Here is an 18,883-nt window from a genome sequence, read left to right on the forward strand (position 1 = left end):
ATTAGGATCACATAGAGATCACAACACGCCATCTCGTCTTGAGCACCGCTGCCAACGGAATTACAAGAGCGACAGACATATCACACGCAACATCAATTAACCCACATCTACAACGGACTTTCACTAGTTAACGGCATTACACCAAGTAGTATGTTGAATCCCTTCACTCTGTTCTTCCCGGATAGGGTGACGTAATAACTGAAAGCTAACTATGCTAACTCAAAGCAAAATTACCGCCAAAATGTGCCAGGTTGTTTTCTACACCTACGCTTGCTCCCATGTGGAGTCTGTCACTTACCGCTGTTCCAAGTGTGTCTACCCCAAGGACAGCCACTGCTTTCTTCGCCATAAGTCCCAGCACACATTTCTTGAAGACCAGCTTTGCCACGACTGCACTGAGAGAACGCGCCAGATTCGTCAGGACCAGCAGCCTCAGTCTCGCCCCCAGTCCCAGCTGCAGGTGCGCAACAGCCAGCAGGTGTCTTCTCAGACTCAGCAGCCTCAGGTGCGCCAGGATTCGCAATCCTCCTCTCCCAATGGCAAAGGCATTCGCCCTCTTGAGTCCAACAAGCTTGCCAACATGGACTGCTACCTCGAGGGCACACTTGGTCTGACTCCCAGCGATGTTTATCGCTTTTACGCCCGACAACGTAAGTGAAAAAGACGGGCCCCTACAGCTAGAATACGACAAAGCCAGTCTTAGCTTTCGTGAGAAATTGCGGTACCTCGTAAAGGGGCACTAACGGTAAGGGCAGCTGGCAATTTGGCATAGAACAGAGGACCTTGCTTTATCTTGGACGAGGGTGTTTTCGGAATTGGTAGCGAACCATAGACAGCGTTATCAAGCAAATTTGCAGACAAAGGAATTCAGAACAATTAGATCTAATGGGGCGTGTGCCTGTAGGCTTCTTTCTTTCTTTTTCTTCCTTTTTTTTCCCCCTTTGGCACAGACTTCGTCGTAGGGGAGCCTTGACTTATTAGACAGGTTCTGATGATCAGTGGAAGCAGCTAAGGGATTCCACAATAGCTGTGCCGATCTCCTTTAGGGTTCTCAGCAGCTCGCTGTGCTGAATGTGAAAGGGAGAAGCTGGTCTCACAAAAGACGGGCTCCCATTCTCCCAAGATTCATGATTCTAGATTTCAAGTTCATACGGTCTTGAAAGATGCCGCTTTAGGAGACATCCGTATGCATGAAATGAAGTTGAGAGCATATTTTGGTGGCTTGGGGAAATAGGCAGGGGCAGAAGAAAGGTGGGTAAATTGTTAAGGCAAGATAGGCAAGGATCCACAGCACTGATGAACCTCCCCAGCTCGCTGACAGCTCTGCTTGCCCCGTGCTCCAGCTCAGCTCACTGCACCACACGTGGGGAGGAACCGGAGTACCATTCCCAAGCTGGAGTAACTGGAGTAACTGACGTGAGCCCCCCCTGGTACCGCAAGGCCAGATGGCCAAACTCTTTTTTTCCCGCGCTGAACGTCATCAACCCAGAACTTCTGCTTCTCACCCCACGTCGGCGCAATCGACTGTCCCGATCATGGTCAGTTTTGAGTCTTGAAGCCTTTACTACAGCAGACAAAAGACACTATTCAACTACCTGATCGGTCTTCATTTCCATTGCACACGCTCCTCACGTCCCGGTAGTTTAACTCTCCAACATGGCTCCCTTCGAGACCGCGAAGCTTACTCTCGATTACCTCCCCTACGCCTGCGAATTCGATCCTCAGGATGCGAATAGGCTCCTTGTCGGCGGAGGCGGCGGCGCCAATAGGAGTGGCGTCGCAAACAAGATCGTGAGCCCATCCCTGTTTCTCCCCGGCCTCGGTTATGAATGCGACTGACAATCTACGAACAGACAGTGATCGACACCTCAACGAAAGACGAGCTGCGCATCAGCGGCGAGGCTGACCTCAGTCGCAATGAGGACAGCGTCATGACCCTCGCCGTTGGCCCGAAGAAGGGCAGGACTTCCCACATCTACGCCGGTATCAACTCGAGCCCTGCCGATGTTGAGAAGGGCAAGAACGAGCACTTCCGCGTCTTCGGTATCGAACAGAGCAAGGCCCGCATCTCCGTCGGCGCCAACACCCCCGCCGTGAATCTCGCCGAGCTCTCCCGTACGGCTCTGTTTTCCCATGCTGAGAACGACAAGGATGCCTATCAGCGTCTGCTTCGACTCTCTGCCCCCTTTGGCGACAAGCACCAGCTGGGCGCCGTTGCGACTGGCTTGGCTAAGCAGTCGCAAATTGCGCTGTTTGAGGTGTCCGCCGCTTCAGGAGCAGCGGTGAAGACAAGGGGCACGCTGGAGATTTCGAGGGAGGCCATGGATCTCGACGTAATCCAGACCGGTGACGAGACCTACCAGGTCGCATTCTGTGACGAGCGCGAATTGTTCGTCATCAATGTCACGAAGGACGGCATTGATGGCCCGCACTTGGCATATACGATCAAGGAGGACGGCACCGGTGTTAAGCCTATCTTCCGGTCTATTAGGTATCTGACGCCGTGCTTCATCATGGCAGCTGCCAACCTCCCCAAGCGGACCGGTGCTGTGCTCTTGGGCATCCGCCTGCCGATGAAGGACGGCGAGAACGGCCGTCTGGCTGCGTCAGCCAAGCTGCCGCGTGCAGTCACCCAGGCGACCACCATCGCTGTGCGAAATCTCAGCCCGCCGTCCGCCCCGGACGCAAAGATTGGAAACGCACAATTCGTCGTCGCCGTCGCCGGCCAGGACCGCTCGATATCGCTTTTCACGCTCGAGCACAAGGCTCACTCGACGATTGAGCTGCTGGTCGACTTTGAGCCCCTTACAACGTTGAAGGAGGCTCATCCCCTGCAGATCACCAACCTCGCCTTCTCCTACTTCATTCCCCCCAAGACCACTGCCCGCCCTCAGTACCTCAAGCTTGCGAGCATATCGATGAAGAACACCGTGGTTGTACACTCCATCCTCCTCAAGAGGTTTACCGACAGGGAAGTTCCCCTACGCAAGGGTGGCCCGCCCCGCCCCCAGCGGTATGCCGTCGCTTTCCAGCCCCGCAGATATACCGCCAAGGCTACCTTTACCCTCGCCACTATTGTCGTCCTTGTCCTGGCAATCGTGGCTCAGATCAGTCTCGAAACTTTTGGCGTCGTACGTCCTCGTATTCTGTCCCAGTCAGGTACGGTCGCTAGTGTCAACCAGCCGAACGAGTTCCTTTCCACGCTTGTCGGCGATGTGCACGCCCTTCAGGGTGACCCAATCGTCATCCGCGAGGACGCCGTCAGTCCCACCCACCCCGAGGAGAAGCCGGTCCCGCGATTCCAGGCCGCTGTTCACGATGAGGCAGTTTATGGCCCCGCCGTCAGCTGGGAGGACCTGACGGCGCAGCAGAAGAAGCTCTGGAAGGAGAAGCTCGCAGAAGCGGGACACTGGACCCAGAACATGGGCGAGAGCGTTTTCAAGGGTATTTTATTCGGCGAGCTGGCCGGTGCCGTTAGACAGGCGGTTGCGGGATAGGCTGCGTTGAGTGTGAAGAGACATATATAAAGCATTTCACGATCATGTCATTGATAGGCTAGCCGTTACGGCAACTACGATTTTAATGTTGAACTTGTACTTATGAGGTTGTACGATTTTGCGTCGTTTTCGGCTGATTTTGAATGAGTGACTTACGTCTGGGCAGGATCTATGCACATTGCGAGTCCTGACAACGTTTTGTTTATAGGCAGAAACAGTTATTAGTAGGCCTGAGTTAGTCGTTGTCGATAGAGTCGCGGCGTAAAGCGTATAAACACAAGCCTCGGTTTGAACCGTGCATTTTCCTCTCCGTGTTGTTCATGCCTCTTACTTTTTAATCGTGTATCCAGAGCGTCTACTTTCCGTATACCCGCAGCTGTAATCATTAGCGCTCGTAGCTGCCGTTTTCGCCATTACATTTGCTTGGTGTGTACCACATAGTAGGTATTTCCAGAGTATTGGTTATTCTGTCATGCATCGGCAGACGATGCCACGCTCCAGTAAGCGTGTAGGAAAGCTTGGGGGTTGTCATTGGATGATCCGGCCAGCATAGATGGGCGTTTTTCAGCATCACGAAGTTTCAAGTGGCCAGGCTTATTTGATTTGATTTGATTAAGTTGTTTTTACTCGATATGGCCGATCTGGCTGACTTTAACTCAATCATGTCTACCGTGAGTTACCCTTGCCTGATTTGGTCAACTTGATTGATTTGGTTGTCAGTAAATGTAGATCGTGTCAACGGGCACCAGCGGGTTATCACTGAATCCCTATACTCAAAAGAACTTTACGCGGTTCAAAGGCTGAGTTTCGCGACTTTTGTACTCCGTCGCTGTGAATATTCCAGTGAACCCCAGGCGTCGTTACTGATTTGCCACACTTCAACCTTTTCAACTCCAAAAGCACTGAGTGAGCATAATGATGGCATTTCTGAGTTGATCAGACAGGCTTCAACTTGATGTGGTCATGATTAGGATCATTCGATTCGCAACTTTGACTATGTATGGAAGTCTAGGGAGAAACACTCTAAATCATACTGTCCGATGGCACGCTTCTAACCGAGACAAGAGTACTAAACAAAAACGCCCAAACCCATCTCATTTAATGCTTACACGAACGCCCCCCCCCCCCCCCCCCCCCCAGCCTCTAAGCAGCACTGTTGGTCGCGTTGCTCGGCCTTTCCTTGCTCGTAATACCACTCTCGACGCTCCAGTTTGATTGCTTCCTCTCGCCAGCTCTCTCTTGGCCTCTCTCGAAGGCGAGCCCAGGGTGTCCGATGCACAGTGAGAAGACGGCGACGATGATCAATCTGAAACCGACATTAGCTGCAGGCTTTCTTATTCTGGTGCCAGATCAAACTTACACTCCCTCGAGACCGATGAACAGCCCCTCATTAGTGATCTTCGTCGAGTCGCGGTATCCCTCGCTCAGCTCGTCGACACGGTACGCGCATCGTCCCAGGATAAGCGAGATGGCCAGAGACAAGAACGCGAAGAAGACGTTCTCCCGCTTGGTGAGGTGCCGCGAGAAGCGGGATCGCTTGTAGCGGATCATGTAGTCGGCGAAGACGGCGCAGAAACCGACGATGATGACAACCTGGAGAATCAGACCGGCCATGGCCAGGTTGACGCCCAGGTCGGAGCTGCCCTCCGAGGTGGTGCTAATGGCGCCGCCTGCGGCTTGGATGGCGAGGCAGGCGATGTCTAGGAAGATGAAGATCCAGTACATGACATTTGGGGGGATTCGGGAGACCTCCGGCGCGAGATGCGTGATACTGTGTGAGACCCACGTGTGTCAGCGCATGTTCTTTTTTTTAGGGATAGATCTCCGAGCGCATTCTTTCTTCTTTGACGATTAGGTTGAGATGGGACATGTGCGAGATTGAAGGTGGTTTCAAAAGGTGGAGATCCCAGGTTCAGCTCAAGGGGAAAAAAGCAAATACCTCGGATAGTGAACAAGAATAGAAAGAGACTACCAGACTTACGCTTTGGACACGGTCACGTAGATGGCGGCGGTGTAGAATACTGGCCCGCTGGTGATGAAGACGATTTGCAACATGAACGGGACGAAGGCAAACGGGTTGTTGTGTAGCAGGATACGGCCGACGTAACCAATGATCTCCAAGACGCACCCGGCCACTATGCAGGACATGAACCACCATGAGCGCCAGCGGATGCCTAGAAAGATGTGAATGATGGCGGCGATGGCGAAGAGGGCGAGGAAGAGGGCATTGACGGGTAGGCTCGGCCGGTACTTGAACAAGCTGTACTGGATATCGCAGATTTCGAGGGTGCAGTTCGCGTCAGGGCCAAAGTTGATGGCGTACGGTGGTAGAGGGGGTGGCGGACCGGACATTTTGGCGGTTGCTTGCTTGCTTGCTTGCTTGCTTGCCTGAATGTGAAGGCTCAGGATGAACAAGAAGACCTCGGGGAGAGGAGGATATAAAGATTTGCCCGTGGTATGTGTGGCTGGAAGATCGACGCTTTAGGGGTCGAGTATCGTGATTGGAGCTTTTAACTCTGAGAAGAACAAGCAAGCGTTTTCATGCACTTCTGTTCAGGGGAGGGGACGCATCATATATAAGATTCCCAAAGGGAGAAGTATTGAATATAATCTCGAACAACCGCCCCCCCCTTTCCCCCCACCAACACAAACAATTGGCGTCTGGGGACAACAACAGGTTGAAGGATGCAAGACTAGACAATGGACTCGTCACCGCCAAAGCTGCCAATGGCTCGCATTCTCTCGGGTGAATCAGATAAGCTCCGTGGCCAAGGCCGGGGCGGTGCACTTGCCTGCCAACTACGGACCAAAAGGAGAAATGAGCAGTGAGTTGTACCAACAGAAAGGATGCAAATAGGGCTGTGAGATCTGCTTCATGGTGGATTTTGGGAGTTGGTAAGTGGCTTCTGGCAGGGCGACTAGGGGAGAACGGCTGAGGAAACTTGCAAACACGACGATGTACTACGTAGGACACAAATCGGACAAACGTGCGTAAGGCGGGAGAGAGATCGGCCGCTTAGAAGACTGCGACGCCTCTTGGCGGATAAGCGAGTGCGGAAGTGGGGCCGGCATTCTTGTCAGGCGAAATAAGAAGCTGCGTGCAACCGTGCAACCGAAGAAGCAAACTGTGGTCTGTGCGTGCGAGAGCGAGACGGACAGCCGCCAACACCCACTTTCTGGGGACATGGCACTGGATGAACGGCGACATCGTATTGGCTGGAAGGTCGACATGACAAGTGCTCAGGTGCTTCGATGACGACGACTGGGGTGACTCGGAGGAAAGTTGCGACGGCACGATCGTGGATAGGATTAGATGATGCGTTTAAGTCGCTGTCGCTGGTGTGCTGTCCTGCACCAACGTTGTAGGGCTGCCAGACTCGAGGCATCTCCGGGCACTCGGGGCTCGACTTTAGCAAATGGACGCAATGGGCGTATTGGCTGATTGGGTGGCTCAGTTTTATCAGCACGTATGGTGTTATCTTTTGTTCTCTGAAGCGAACTGACGGACATTGTCTGTTGCACCGGACAACTGCGGACCGTCGAGCGGCCAAGACGGACTTAGGCGCTAGATGCTCTTTCAATTGCTGTCTCTACGCATACCAATAGTTTACTTTCGACCCAAGCCGTCCATGAGAACAAACACCGCGCGCCATGTTCTCCCAAAGCACTTTGACAACGTCCGTAAGTCGGTTCCTCCGTACCATCCATGTGCCGCTTTCAGCCCGCCGCGGTGTTGCCCATTGGATCTCTTTCTATCGATCAATCTAGACCAATAAAAATCCAGGTGAATCGCGCAGCAAGTTGTTCTTGGTTTAAAGGTTGGTACTCCGTAGTCTCTCAACGACATAGGTGAGGATGCCGATGGTGGGGCCGAGCCGGTCGCACTGATTGCTGCGCTCCGGGCTCCCGGAGCACGGGCATGGAAGTCGGGTAGTGGTGCTGTTTGCTGAGCCCCTCTTACGGACACGTCGGCATCGGTCATCGCCACAACAATTAATGTAAGCATAACTGGGAGACGGGATGAACTCGACCGAGTCATGCAGATGCTCTGGATGAAACGGGAAATAAACCCACCAAATCACAGGAATTCGATTCAGGAACACGAGAGTGGATGCAAAAGAATTGCTTGGTAACGGAATGAAATAGCAGTTTGCGATTGTTGTCTAGCCTAGGTCATAACCGAACAAGATGTGTGGTACGAATGCATAGGAGGAACCCTTGCCAAGAAGACTTGCATTTGCCGGATTGGATGGCCACGTCAGAATCAAGAAGGATACGAAGACTCTGACATCCGAATGCCGACGGCGATACAATTCCATCAATACAAACCGAATCTATCTTTAGCCTCTTTGATATTGGTTCAACATGAGCGTCATGGGTTGTGGGGTTGTTGCAGCCCTGTCGGCCTGATCCGAATCTATTTCAAGCATACCCACCAAGGCGACAAAAGCCCTATGGATGCGATTAATCGAGCTGGAACGGGAAGGTAGAATGGTTTCATATTCAGCCAAGGGCCGTTTTCCACCGGGAATACGACAGCCTCAACAGCTGGCAGGTAACCACCTAACAAAAAATAGCCCAGACCGCCTCTTTGGCCGTATCGATTAGAGATTTGTCATAAATCTCTGGGCTGTTTTGTCTAGTAAGCCTTATTAGAGTATATTTCCAGCTGGGATTTGGCGCGGACTGTTGACACCCTTGGGCAACAGTATACTCTCGCATGGAAGGGCTGATACGCTTCTCTGGAGGTGCCCCGCGCCATTGAACATGGCCACCATCAGTCGAATACTACCAATAGAGTCCAGTTGCAGTATCTTTCCCATAGTAAGTGTTGCTTAGAAAGAAGCAATGTTGTCTACAGTGTTGAACGTCGTTGCGTTTCACAATGAACGATACCTGGGTCCCTGTGCAAGACTGCCTTGCGAATCCATGTTGCGTTGACGCAAGAGCCTTGGGCAAGAAGACCCGCGATTACATGATAGCTGCAAAGAGGCTTTGTGGTAACAATCCAGCTTTGGACTTGCCTCAACATGCACTACTTCCCCAGGCTATTCAGACTCTTTTTAGCACACATAACATGGAAACCAAGGAGGGGAAGGTGGCCATAACAAGATATCTGGTATGCCCGAGTGTATGTCCTCCAGTTACTGTATGTCTCGCGGTTCCCCTGGCCTGCAGGTGTACTTGAACACCTTGAACACCAACCTCCTGGAGAAAATAGGATCGCAGAAGAAAGACCATGCTGTTCCTATGCTTGTGGGTAATAGTGTTGAGAATATCGGTCTATCGACTTAGGCTGCTAACGGTCTTGGCCTCATGAACGTGCTAACAGATGGTATGGAAAGCGGTCGATGTCGTGAAAGGAATAGGGCTCTGTAGCGAATAGAGTTAATGCTTACAACCCAAAGCTGGAGCTCCAGTATCATGACACTGATGTCATTATACCAAGCAGAGCAAAGAGGGGAAAAAAAAACAAGACGTGTCAATACGACATAGTAGAAGCTTTGGCTCCAACTTGAAAAGTTTTACCTATTGAGATCAGCACCTCACAGCATTGATACATAAAAAAAGATCAGTAGCACGTCCTCGAGCCTTACGACCGTGACTGACGATCGCCATCAAACGACGCTTATCCGCTCTCAGCGCAACGCAGGAAAACGCATGAGCACTGCCATGGACGGCACGACTTCGTCCCAGCGGATCGTCGGGTTCGGCATCAGTATTAGGCCACGCAACCAAGCCCGACGACCGGGTGACGTAAGTTCAATCGACCGTGTGAGGACCACCGTATCAAAGGGAAAAGTTAGCATCGTGGATCATGCATGCAATCGAAGCCGTCCACTTTCCTTCTCCGCAAATTCGTCTCGTGCTGGGGGGATCGCGGTAGGCATGAAGCATGTTATCTTCCGGCATCCATGAGTCGAATCATTCCCGGATCCAGCCGGGCGGTTTCTTTCTCCAAGCGGCACACGCAAGTATCGGTTCCTTTCTCCATTGTTTCTCCCCGAAAACCGAAGACGTGTGATGAGAAGTGGACGGGGATGTTCCCTTCGTTGACAGCTCCTCTCGTTTCCCTTGCGAAATTAGGTGGACGTTTCCGTGGATGCTGCGCCTTCCCATCGTTGGGATGTCTGCTATTGCGGGAGGAAACCAGCTTTGTCGCCTTCCCGTTCGGGATGGGTGACCCCGGTATACGAGTTGCTTGATCGCATGTCCTTTCTCATATCGTTTTTGGTCCCATGCGTTGGTGAACTCTAAGGTGTTTGTACCGTCGTCGGATTGCATAAACAAATAATCATCCTTGGTGAGGGTTATGCAAACTCGGTGAAGAAAAAAAGGTCGGGGTTGCCGTTTGTCCCATTGAGCGGAGTCCCGTCGTTTCGACTAAATTGATCTGGGGTACTCCGCCCAATCAGAGGCCGTTGTTCGTCCCAATCGTAATCTCCCGAAAGTCCCTCAACTGCCAGTACGTAGATTCCGCCAAGGAGTGAGCTAGTCCAGGGGGGTTGCTTGTCTAACGTCTTGGGCCAATTTCACAGACATTTGAATGGTCCGTCCTTCATCCCAACTAGTCGATGGTGGTGGTCCGTCCCGATAGTTGAAAGAATTGCTCGGTCGTCCGGGGTTACAACTGCGATAGAGGTGTTAGTCGCAATTAAACGGCGGTCCCCATTATTCATCCGACGCCGAGTAGATCGGTGTCGATCATGTTACCTCACTTGAGGAAGCATGCAGCTAGATGGCCCTCTGTGCGGGTAGACAGCAGGGACGATTTCACATCACTTTCAAATCACTTTGCGCCCGATTACCCCAAACACTTTCGTCGTTAAAGCCAGGTCCGTCTGGTTAGAAGAACTCGTCGGCGTTTTCCAACGCGGCGAGTTACATTTCACCAGAGCGCACCCCAAATACAATTAGAAGATTAGGTACAAATGGTATTTGCCATTCCGTTAAGATTGTTACATGTACAAAGAGATAACGGGCCTCTTGTTACATATTTCCTCTCGACTCCCAAGCAAAAGACCCGTTAGATTTGATCGTAAACTGCCGTAGCCTTGATGGCTTCCTTTAGAATTGTCCTAGGGAAAGGATTTATGCGAAGGCATAGGCGGCAACACCGGCGATGGCGGCAAGAACGACGGAGCCGCTCAGGCCGGAAGCACCAGCAGTGACGGGGGTCTTGGTGGGGGGAACAGCGCTGCAAAAGCGTTAGTTTCAACTGTTGGCTTTTTCGGGTTTGATGTTGGGAGTACTTACGTGCCGTTGCCACCGGTAGGGACACCAGGGATAGTAGCAGAGGGCTTGCTGGGGGTAGGGCAAGGAATCTGGACAGTCTCGTAGATGACGGTGGGGACGACGGTGGTGACGCTGGTAGAGATGGTCTTGATGGAGACACCGGGGCAGACGGGGGCGGCCGGGCTGGACACCAGGGTGGCGGGCTTAGAGACGGAGGGAAGAGCACCGCCGGTGGTAACGGGGACCTGAGCGGGCTTGGTGACGCTCTCAATGGGCTTGCCGGGGATGGACTTGGAGGGAACGGGGTGGGTGCCGTTGTTGCCGCCAGGGGGAGGAGCAACGGGGCCGGTAGGAGTGGGCTTGACGCCAGTCTCGGTGACGGGGCAGACGGTGGTGGAAACTGCCTCGGTGCGGGTGACGACGACGGTAGAGCCGGCGGGGCAGTTGGTGACCTGAGGAGCGCAGGAGGTGATGGTCTGGACCTTGGTGGTGTAGATGGTGGAGGTGGTCAGGGGAACGACGCTGGAGGAGACAACGGTGCTGCGGGCAGGGCAGTTGGTGACCTCAGGAGCGCAGGAGGTGATGGTGAAGTACTGGGTGGAGAAGACGGTAGAGGCGGGCTCATCGTGGGCCATGACGGCACCAGCGAGGGCAACGGCGACAGCAGCGTACTTCATTTTGAAAGTTGGTTTAGGAGGGGGATAAAGGTTTCGTAAAAAAACGAATTTTAAGATTGTTGATTAAGAGAGTGAGTGTGATTAAGCTGATAGCTTGGTAAAGAATGGACGACCGAAGTCAAAGTTGAGTCAAAAGCTGATGCTTGAGATTGAAGAGGCTTGTTTGGCTGAAGAGGGAAAGAAAAGAAGGTCTGAAGCAAAAGGGGAGGATGGCAGCATATTAATAGCCATGTTGGACGAGTGCGAGAGTCCTTGACGGGATCGGCCCCTCTTCTGAGTGCTAGTTGGCTCGTGAGAGAAGAGCCAAAGACACAGTGAGAGGGAGAGTCAGGCACCTCCCCTCCTGCTTCTCCGCTCTTTCTCGCTCGGCACCATCTGAGTGACATGACATGGGATCGAGCAGTCAAGTGGGAAATTACAGAACGCCTGCTAACGTCCAGCCCCATGAACGCTAGTCCAGGGGGCATGGTGGAGGTTGGATGGCACCAAAAGGGCACTTGAACGAATTGGCCCGCAGAGGCAAGGCCGACATCCCCTGTCCGCACCCTGGCCAACGTGTTGCGACCCTAAGCCGGGGGTTAGCTCGCATCCATGCCATCCCATCTGCTCAGAGAGACATCGAAAATAGGAGGGAAAGAACACCGCCGTTGCCACCTTATTTTACTAGGCTGTGCAATGTATTTGGCCGCGGTGCACCCTGAAGTGTGTGGTAAGGCGAGATGAGATGCGAGTGCTTATTGGGGGCTAGAACGCCGCTGATGAGCATAGGGCCTTATCCGATTTACATTTAAACGCTGATTTGCGCGTTGACAACGGTTGGCTTTATTGGCTTTTTGGCGCCTCGTTTTTTTTTAATTTCCCTTTTTTTTTGCTCTTCAAAGGAACCGAATTCGAGCAAAACAATCTCGCGAGCCTACATTACATTGTACCACTTCAGCGCACCAACAGAAAGGGGAGGTGACACACCCTTAGGCTTGCAGAAGTCGAGCCGCTGACGCCAGCAGCACATGATGGGAGCTGGGCGCCTATTGACTGCCCTAACAAGCAGCTCTTGAGGGATTGTGTGGTTTGACTGGTCGCAGAGAACCAGGCTCGCCAATCTCGGAGTTTCTTGTCGTTTGACGAACGCATTCTATTCCCTCCGGCTCCAAGGGTCCAGGATAGAATAGGCAAGGTTGAGCATTGCGAGTCAATCAATCAAGGGCCGTCGAGCGAGGTTTGAGAGCGGGTTGAAAAGTGGCACATTTAATGGCAACAGGGATAAAAGTTGGCTGATTGGGCAAGTGGATGGTTCGGTGTGCTTCTGTATCCGGTACCTGTCATGCAGGCTTTGACACAAGCAATCTGCAAGGCTTGCTGTAGTACCCGGTACCTTTTGGCAGCGATGCTTCCTGACTGCCAGCCGGTACATAGTAGGTCCAGTTGTCGTTATTTCGCTCACTCACCTTGCCTTGCCTCGCCTCCTCGGCTAGGTAGGATGGTCAGTGCTAGTGGTCAGAAGCCATCCTTCAAGATACTACTATGCCCAGGGCTTCAAGCAACAGCAGGAAAACAGGGGAGGTTAATAGAAGGTTTGTGCGAGGAATGTGGGAGTAAGGACCCGACTAAAGTTGGTCTAGATGAGACGGTTCAGAGAGACACTCAACTACGGATGTAGGGAGAGACAACTTGAAGCTTCGGTGGGCTTGTTCTATTTTAGTGTAGAGTCAGCCAGCAAAAGTGTTGTAGTAACTGAGCTGAAAAGCAATGCGGTCGCCCAGCTGAGAATAGGGAACAAATAATACGGATAGGCGCGGGAATGCAGCAAAACGTGGAGGTGAAGGACGATCAATCACCAAGCCAAGGGTGGTGCAGCAGCGAACTGGGAGCAGGGTTCTCCGCCAAAAGAGGAGAGAGAGACGGTCCAAGAGGGGACTGCAGCCGCTCCCCTTGGCAAAGCCTTGTGCCCCTTGCTAGAGGACGGATTTCTTTCATGACCCTGAAAAGTGGATGATTACCATTGCCAGGGTATACATACTTCTGCATAAAGTGTGGATGCACAAAATATTATGTAAGTATGTACATCAACACCTTCCTCCCTGCCTTGGTGGTGGAAATCGACAGTAGCTGTGTGGGCTAATGCAGGAACATAAACGGAAGTGGTGGGTTTGTTTCCAAAATGATCTGGAAAATCATGGTACGTACCTTACCAATGCGCTACGGAAACTGCAAATGATTTTCACAACTTCCCCTTTTCAGTTTTGCGCCGTCAATCATTTTCCTTTCACGAACCGTCCATTACGGCTTAATTTCCCGTAAAGCTGCCAGGAAGAGAGAAAAAAAAAAAAGGGAGAGCCACTTCCTCAATGCCCATCAATGGGACTTGCGGTATGATATCCCCGATTTTCTGCCCGTGCCCTTTGGGTTGGTCCCTGGTATCGCCAAGAGAGGGAGGGTGAGAGAGAACACAGACAGAAAAAGAGAAGAGGGAGAGAGAGAGGGAGGAGGAGAAACAATACGACCCTACCAGCGGCCACGGCCATGCGAACACTAACCCGCGGAACGCCAAAGCAGAGACCGCGGGCCCAAGCATGACAATCAGGGATTTGCATTGCAAAGGCTAGCCCCCCTGGCCCCTTTGCCCTCCGTCCTTGTCTCGTTAGTCGATAGGTTGGTTGCTGGGAAAATCCTCCGCGGCATCATCCAGCGTTGCGAGATCAGCGTTGTCAACACGTCAGGATCACGGGCCACCGCGCCCACTGACCGTGTGCTTTCAAGCTCAAAAGCCAATCTTAATCTCCAGTTCGTCTCGTTAGACCAACCCGGACTTTTTGGTGCCGCTGGAACCGGCTTAGCCCGCCTGCAGAGACGCTTCCCGCCGCTGTCTGTGGTTGCTTCTTCGACTTGAGTCAAAGGTCCAGATGCTTGTGGCAGCCACGTTCGAGCGAAACGGCCATCAAGCCGAACAACATTGCTGTTGCAACTGATCGCATCGGTTATAGTTGGGGGTTTGGGCAGAGTTCACCGCTATCCGTGGAAATCGTTTGAACACTACCGTCACCGAACTTGCAACGGCTCGCCGCCGCCTATTGTGAATCAGTCCAACTCATTGGCAAGGACATCCTAATCAGCAACAGAACACAAAGAAGAGCCGTTTCGACGACTAGAATCATTGCAAATTGTCGCCCAGAGACAGTCATGTCCGGCCCCATCATGGTCTCCCAGCAGGCCCCACGACGCGGGCCCAACAGCTCCAGCGAGCTGCTTATCGCGCGTTTCATAATTGTGGACGCACCAGATCGTCTGATGCTCCCTCAAGGGCCTCAAAGGCTCTCCCATGCCAGGATAGCCCTTATGACGTCGCCTTATGGACTGCTCTTGGTTTAATTGATCTCGCCTGGTCGAGTGTTTAATTGCTGGCATGACTTGGACGTCGACGGCTACTTTCCGCCAAAGCACCACTGACGACAAGGTTTGTTTGACGTGAGCTCAGGCAATTATAACCTTAATCAGCCGCGATTCAGGACAGTCAGCGCCCTCATCACAGTCCACGGGCTACTAAATATTTGGTGCTGGCCCGAAGTCACACCGTTTAATGCTTGTCCACGCTTCCGGCTGCCCTTTTGGCCGCGGCCTGATCGGATCGCCTGTAATTTGACAAGGCCACCTCTGTCGACCACACTGCCACAGACCGCCGGGCCAGACCTTGCTTATTTTCCCGCCGTCTGGCCTGCAGAACTGACACTTCTCCCAATACGGAAGCAATTTCCAGTGCGCCATTGTCTCGACGGACTCAAGCCAACCGTGAGGCATAGTGGCCACTGTTGGCACCACACAAAGGCTGTTCCTCTCCCTGTTTACCGGCCGGTGAAGGTCGCACTTTGGCTTGAAATAGCATGTCTTGGCACATAATGGGCTTGGGAGTATCTCGTTCGTCACATTGTCCCTCTTCTTACCTACCTCATGGACGGTTACCGCTTATAGTCATCTCCCCAACCCTCAATCATCCGTGAACTGTACCTTGTGGAGCTTCATGAACCATGTTCTCGAATAATAGGCGCCACATCAACTTGTAGATCATCTTGCTGACTTTCTCCATATCATGATCGTCCACATCCCTTTTAGGCAATCTCCCATCGGGAACCGCGCGACGACTGGCTGGGGTAGAGACAGACATGTGTAACTTGAAGAAGGCTTCAAGGCACCATTAAATTGCTATTCTAGGCAAGTGGAAATCCGACCCGCCTTTTCAACTCTCGGTTCAATCTACCGCGTCAGATATGCTGTGCTTGTGAGACCAGGGAAAAAGAAAAAAAAAGAAAAAAAAAAGCTCAAAGCAAATCTGGCCATACGAAAAGCAAATCTCGGACAATTTTTCGCAAGTCTGCCATCCCCGCAAACTGAGCTTTCGAGTGCTACTCAAGGAAGTAGGTCGGTTGCTGGTTCAAAGTGCGTTGGCCAACCCCAGATTGTCCACCCGCATAAGAATGTCATGCACGCCTCAGGGGCGCTCATGAACCCCCTAGCTTTGAAAGCTTTTGAGCAGGACAGATAATAATAACGAGTTTGCACCCTCCGTTGCCTCGACTGACCGCTTTCGATGATGGCTGAATGGCTGAAGGACGGAGGATCAGAATTTCTCCTGACGCTGCCACCCTCCTTTTCTACCAACATCTTGAGGTACCACTATAAACAACAGCCTGCATGATTGGCCCATGGATGCGCCGTCCCTCCACTATCCTTGTTAGCACGGACTGCACTACCCGTGGCCCCTGGCGAAGCAAATAGTCGTCCAAAATCAGGTGCGCCAATATTGGTCAAATCGAGGCATTTGGATGCGCTTGGTGTTGTGGTTTCCAAGTCCAGCTCTGCTCGGTCTATATAGGCTGCCTGTAGTATGGTGTCTGCGAATGGACATTCCGCCTGCTATCGCACCTTGTCACAAGGGACAAGTTTTACGGGAAATCATGTTGATGCTTTACATGGCTATTCGATACAGTTACTGATGGCCACCGCTCTAGCCTGTTTCTCCTGAAGAGGATGGCCAGACATACTAATCTCAAAAACCGCCTGGGGCCCTTTTGCAGTGCCGCCCCAAGGCTTCCAGACTGTCGAGCTTTATCGACCTCGCAGGCTCACAGTTGCAACAGGGATGCCTTCCAGTTGCCAGCGTCCACTCCTTCAAACTTCCTGTCTAATTGATGGTGTTCGACGACATAGGTACGTCCTCCCTTCGCTGGACGTTGCTGCAGGTCTCATGTTTAAAATGAGGCGGGATGGCACAACACGTCGCATTCTCGAACAACATACGACAGGTTTCAGTCTCGGGAAGACGCGAAATGATTCAGCGACACGAGTTGTGTCTCAATGGCACGACTTTATAGGGACATCGAAGTCAGAAACTGTCGCTAGCTTGCCGGTTACGACATGTCTCTATATACATACCATTCGTACGATTATGAGACAGACCATACACTCCTACCGGCCATCCTTTGGACATCACCAACCGAGTTTACTAGCTTAGACCATACTGACCTGGAATACGTTCAAGTGTCGTGTTGCCCTATCCTGTGATAGGCGCGACTATCCCCTCGTTACCAGCAGCCATACTGTCATAGCATTGGCATTGGGGCTAATGGAGACGGCGAGGGCTTTGGGAACTCGTACGGTTCATCGTTGCTCATAATAATCTGATCAGAAAAAAAAAATCCGAACACGTAGAGCCTGAGAGGTACCCAATACGGCTCTTCTGTCGTATCCGCGCCCGACAAAACAACTTGCATACCGAAGTTCTGCTCGCCAAGTAGGTCTGATTTATACGTTGAGACCGCTCGAGTAAATTCGACAACCTAGGCTCTGCATAGAGAAGGTGCCCGACATCGACACTGTCAAAGCTGGGTTACAAAACATACACCATCATACCGACCGAGCGATTGTCCGTTACAAAAGCGGTGGTACGCCGCACATGAGGCATAACCTTCATCAATTCAACCGAAGCGTTCTCGATGGCCGCATGTTCTCCTGCCGGTGGTGCCACGCACCTCGTCTGTTCTAGGGTTCAGATGACGACGTTGAAGTTATGCGTCTCGAACAGCTAGCCACCTGCTGCTCCTTCTGGGTTGAGAAGTCATGCTTCTGGACATGACCACAGCCATTTCTGGGGGTAGACATCATGGTGGGTAAAGCCTCTCAGGGTCCCCTCGGTTTCGTCTACGGTGTGTGGCATGGACGTTGTTTAGTTTCACTCTTCTGAAGTGCCTGGTCAGATTCAAGTCCGCTACGGGCACAAAGGCGACCTGACTCCCTCGTGATCCTGCAGCCTTATGGTTGATCTGTCTAAGAGGGAACTGCTGGTTTTGGTTGTGGCTGTGACAAACAGCATAACTCGTATTGCTTGACACTCTGAAGTCGGGATAGGCAGTTGACTTTCATGAATACCGGCCCTGAAGTGTTCAAATGAGAAGGGAGCAACCGCTCCATCAGAAGCTGCGAAAGTGGAAACAACTGGTTTCCAGTACATCGTGTTCATGAGCTATGCTGGATAGCCTACAAAGCTGAAAAACAGTAGGTCAGGACAGTGTTCATGGCATTGGAGCCTCGTTTCCATGATCCATTCTATCTTGTCCTGTACGGTATGATTTCCAGAGCCCGAGCCCTCGGACGAGTGCCGCGATACAGGCTTGGTCGATTTTGCTTAATCTTTTCTTGGATATCAACGCCTGGCTGTGTTGTATCACGCATGTCTTAGAGGGAAGGCAGAAGTCGTTGTTCACCGCAAAGCTCCTCAACAATGAGCCCTGCCCAGTCGCCAGCGATTGCAGGTCTTGACGTACCAGTTACCCACGATAAGCCAGGTCATAGTGACACCGCCAAGTCACCGCTGTTTCTCCAGTCGAGGGAGCTGTAGCGTTGGCCTTTTTTCCCTAGTCGATCAACAATCCTTATTAACAACATGACACACATACGAGCATATGTAGGGGCGAGGGACTGCTGTTGAGGAATTGACAGCAAACCGGTAGGGTAGATGGACTCTTTTCGTCAATCCTTTTCATTCTAAGTCGGCGCAACTGACCATGCCTCGTTGACTTCTTTCCTGCCATCTTCTTACCAGCGGCCAACGCGATGATCGTCTCCGTTGAAGTATTGATGATGTCAAAAGCCCGAGGTTGGGGTTATCCGATTGTGATGCTTGTTCCGTTCTAACCAGTTTGGCTTGGGCAATGAGAAGAGGATGGAGACATCTGACGACGGGTAGAGTTTGGTCGGATCGACGTTTGAAGGAGATGCGCCTGTTTCCTGCCTGAATGCCCCTTTTTTTCAAGAAAGAGTTGGAGAACATCTTTTTCTTTATTTATTTCTTTTTTTTGCCAAGGTGAGGAGAGTTCAGTGTAGACACCTGTACTTGTACATGATGCCGAGAACATTATACGAGTGATGAGTGTCACTCGAACGCACTCAGACAGTAACAATATAGCTTAGGCACCGGGAAAGAGA

At 52.0% G+C, this 18,883-nt stretch overlaps 4 protein-coding genes across 4 annotated transcripts; 2 read left to right on the forward strand and 2 right to left on the reverse strand.

Moving 5' to 3' along the window:
* Nucleotides 1–241: 241 nt before the first annotated feature.
* Nucleotides 242–658, forward strand: CTRU02_213005 (uncharacterized protein; the record flags this gene model as incomplete). The annotated part of the gene is made up of 1 exon (XM_036721568.1): nt 242–658. One exon carries the CDS (start codon nt 242–244, stop codon nt 656–658), a length of 417 nt encoding a protein of 138 aa, XP_036586737.1.
* Nucleotides 659–1,656: 998 nt separating this feature from the next.
* CTRU02_213006 (uncharacterized protein) lies at nt 1,657–3,497 on the forward strand (the record flags this gene model as incomplete). The annotated part of the gene is made up of 2 exons (XM_036721569.1): nt 1,657–1,791; nt 1,854–3,497. The coding sequence occupies 2 exons, from the start codon at nt 1,657–1,659 to the stop codon at nt 3,495–3,497; spliced, it is 1,779 nt and encodes a 592-aa protein (XP_036586738.1).
* Nucleotides 3,498–4,640: 1,143 nt separating this feature from the next.
* CTRU02_213007 (parasitic phase-specific protein psp-1) lies at nt 4,641–5,849 on the reverse strand (the record flags this gene model as incomplete). Its single annotated transcript, XM_070205956.1, has 3 exons — nt 4,641–4,803; nt 4,858–5,268; nt 5,479–5,849. The coding sequence occupies 3 exons, from the start codon at nt 5,847–5,849 to the stop codon at nt 4,641–4,643; spliced, it is 945 nt and encodes a 314-aa protein (XP_070060349.1).
* A 4,740-nt stretch (nt 5,850–10,589) lies between these two features.
* CTRU02_213008 (GPI anchored serine-rich protein) lies at nt 10,590–11,410 on the reverse strand (the record flags this gene model as incomplete). Its single annotated transcript, XM_036721571.1, has 2 exons — nt 10,590–10,695; nt 10,755–11,410. 2 exons carry the CDS (start codon nt 11,408–11,410, stop codon nt 10,590–10,592), a joined length of 762 nt encoding a protein of 253 aa, XP_036586740.1.
* Between the last annotated feature and the right edge of the window lie 7,473 nt (nt 11,411–18,883).

This window comes from Colletotrichum truncatum (genome assembly GCF_014235925.2).
Source record: "Colletotrichum truncatum strain CMES1059 chromosome Unknown Contig_0009, whole genome shotgun sequence".
NCBI lineage: Eukaryota > Fungi > Ascomycota > Sordariomycetes > Glomerellales > Glomerellaceae > Colletotrichum > Colletotrichum truncatum.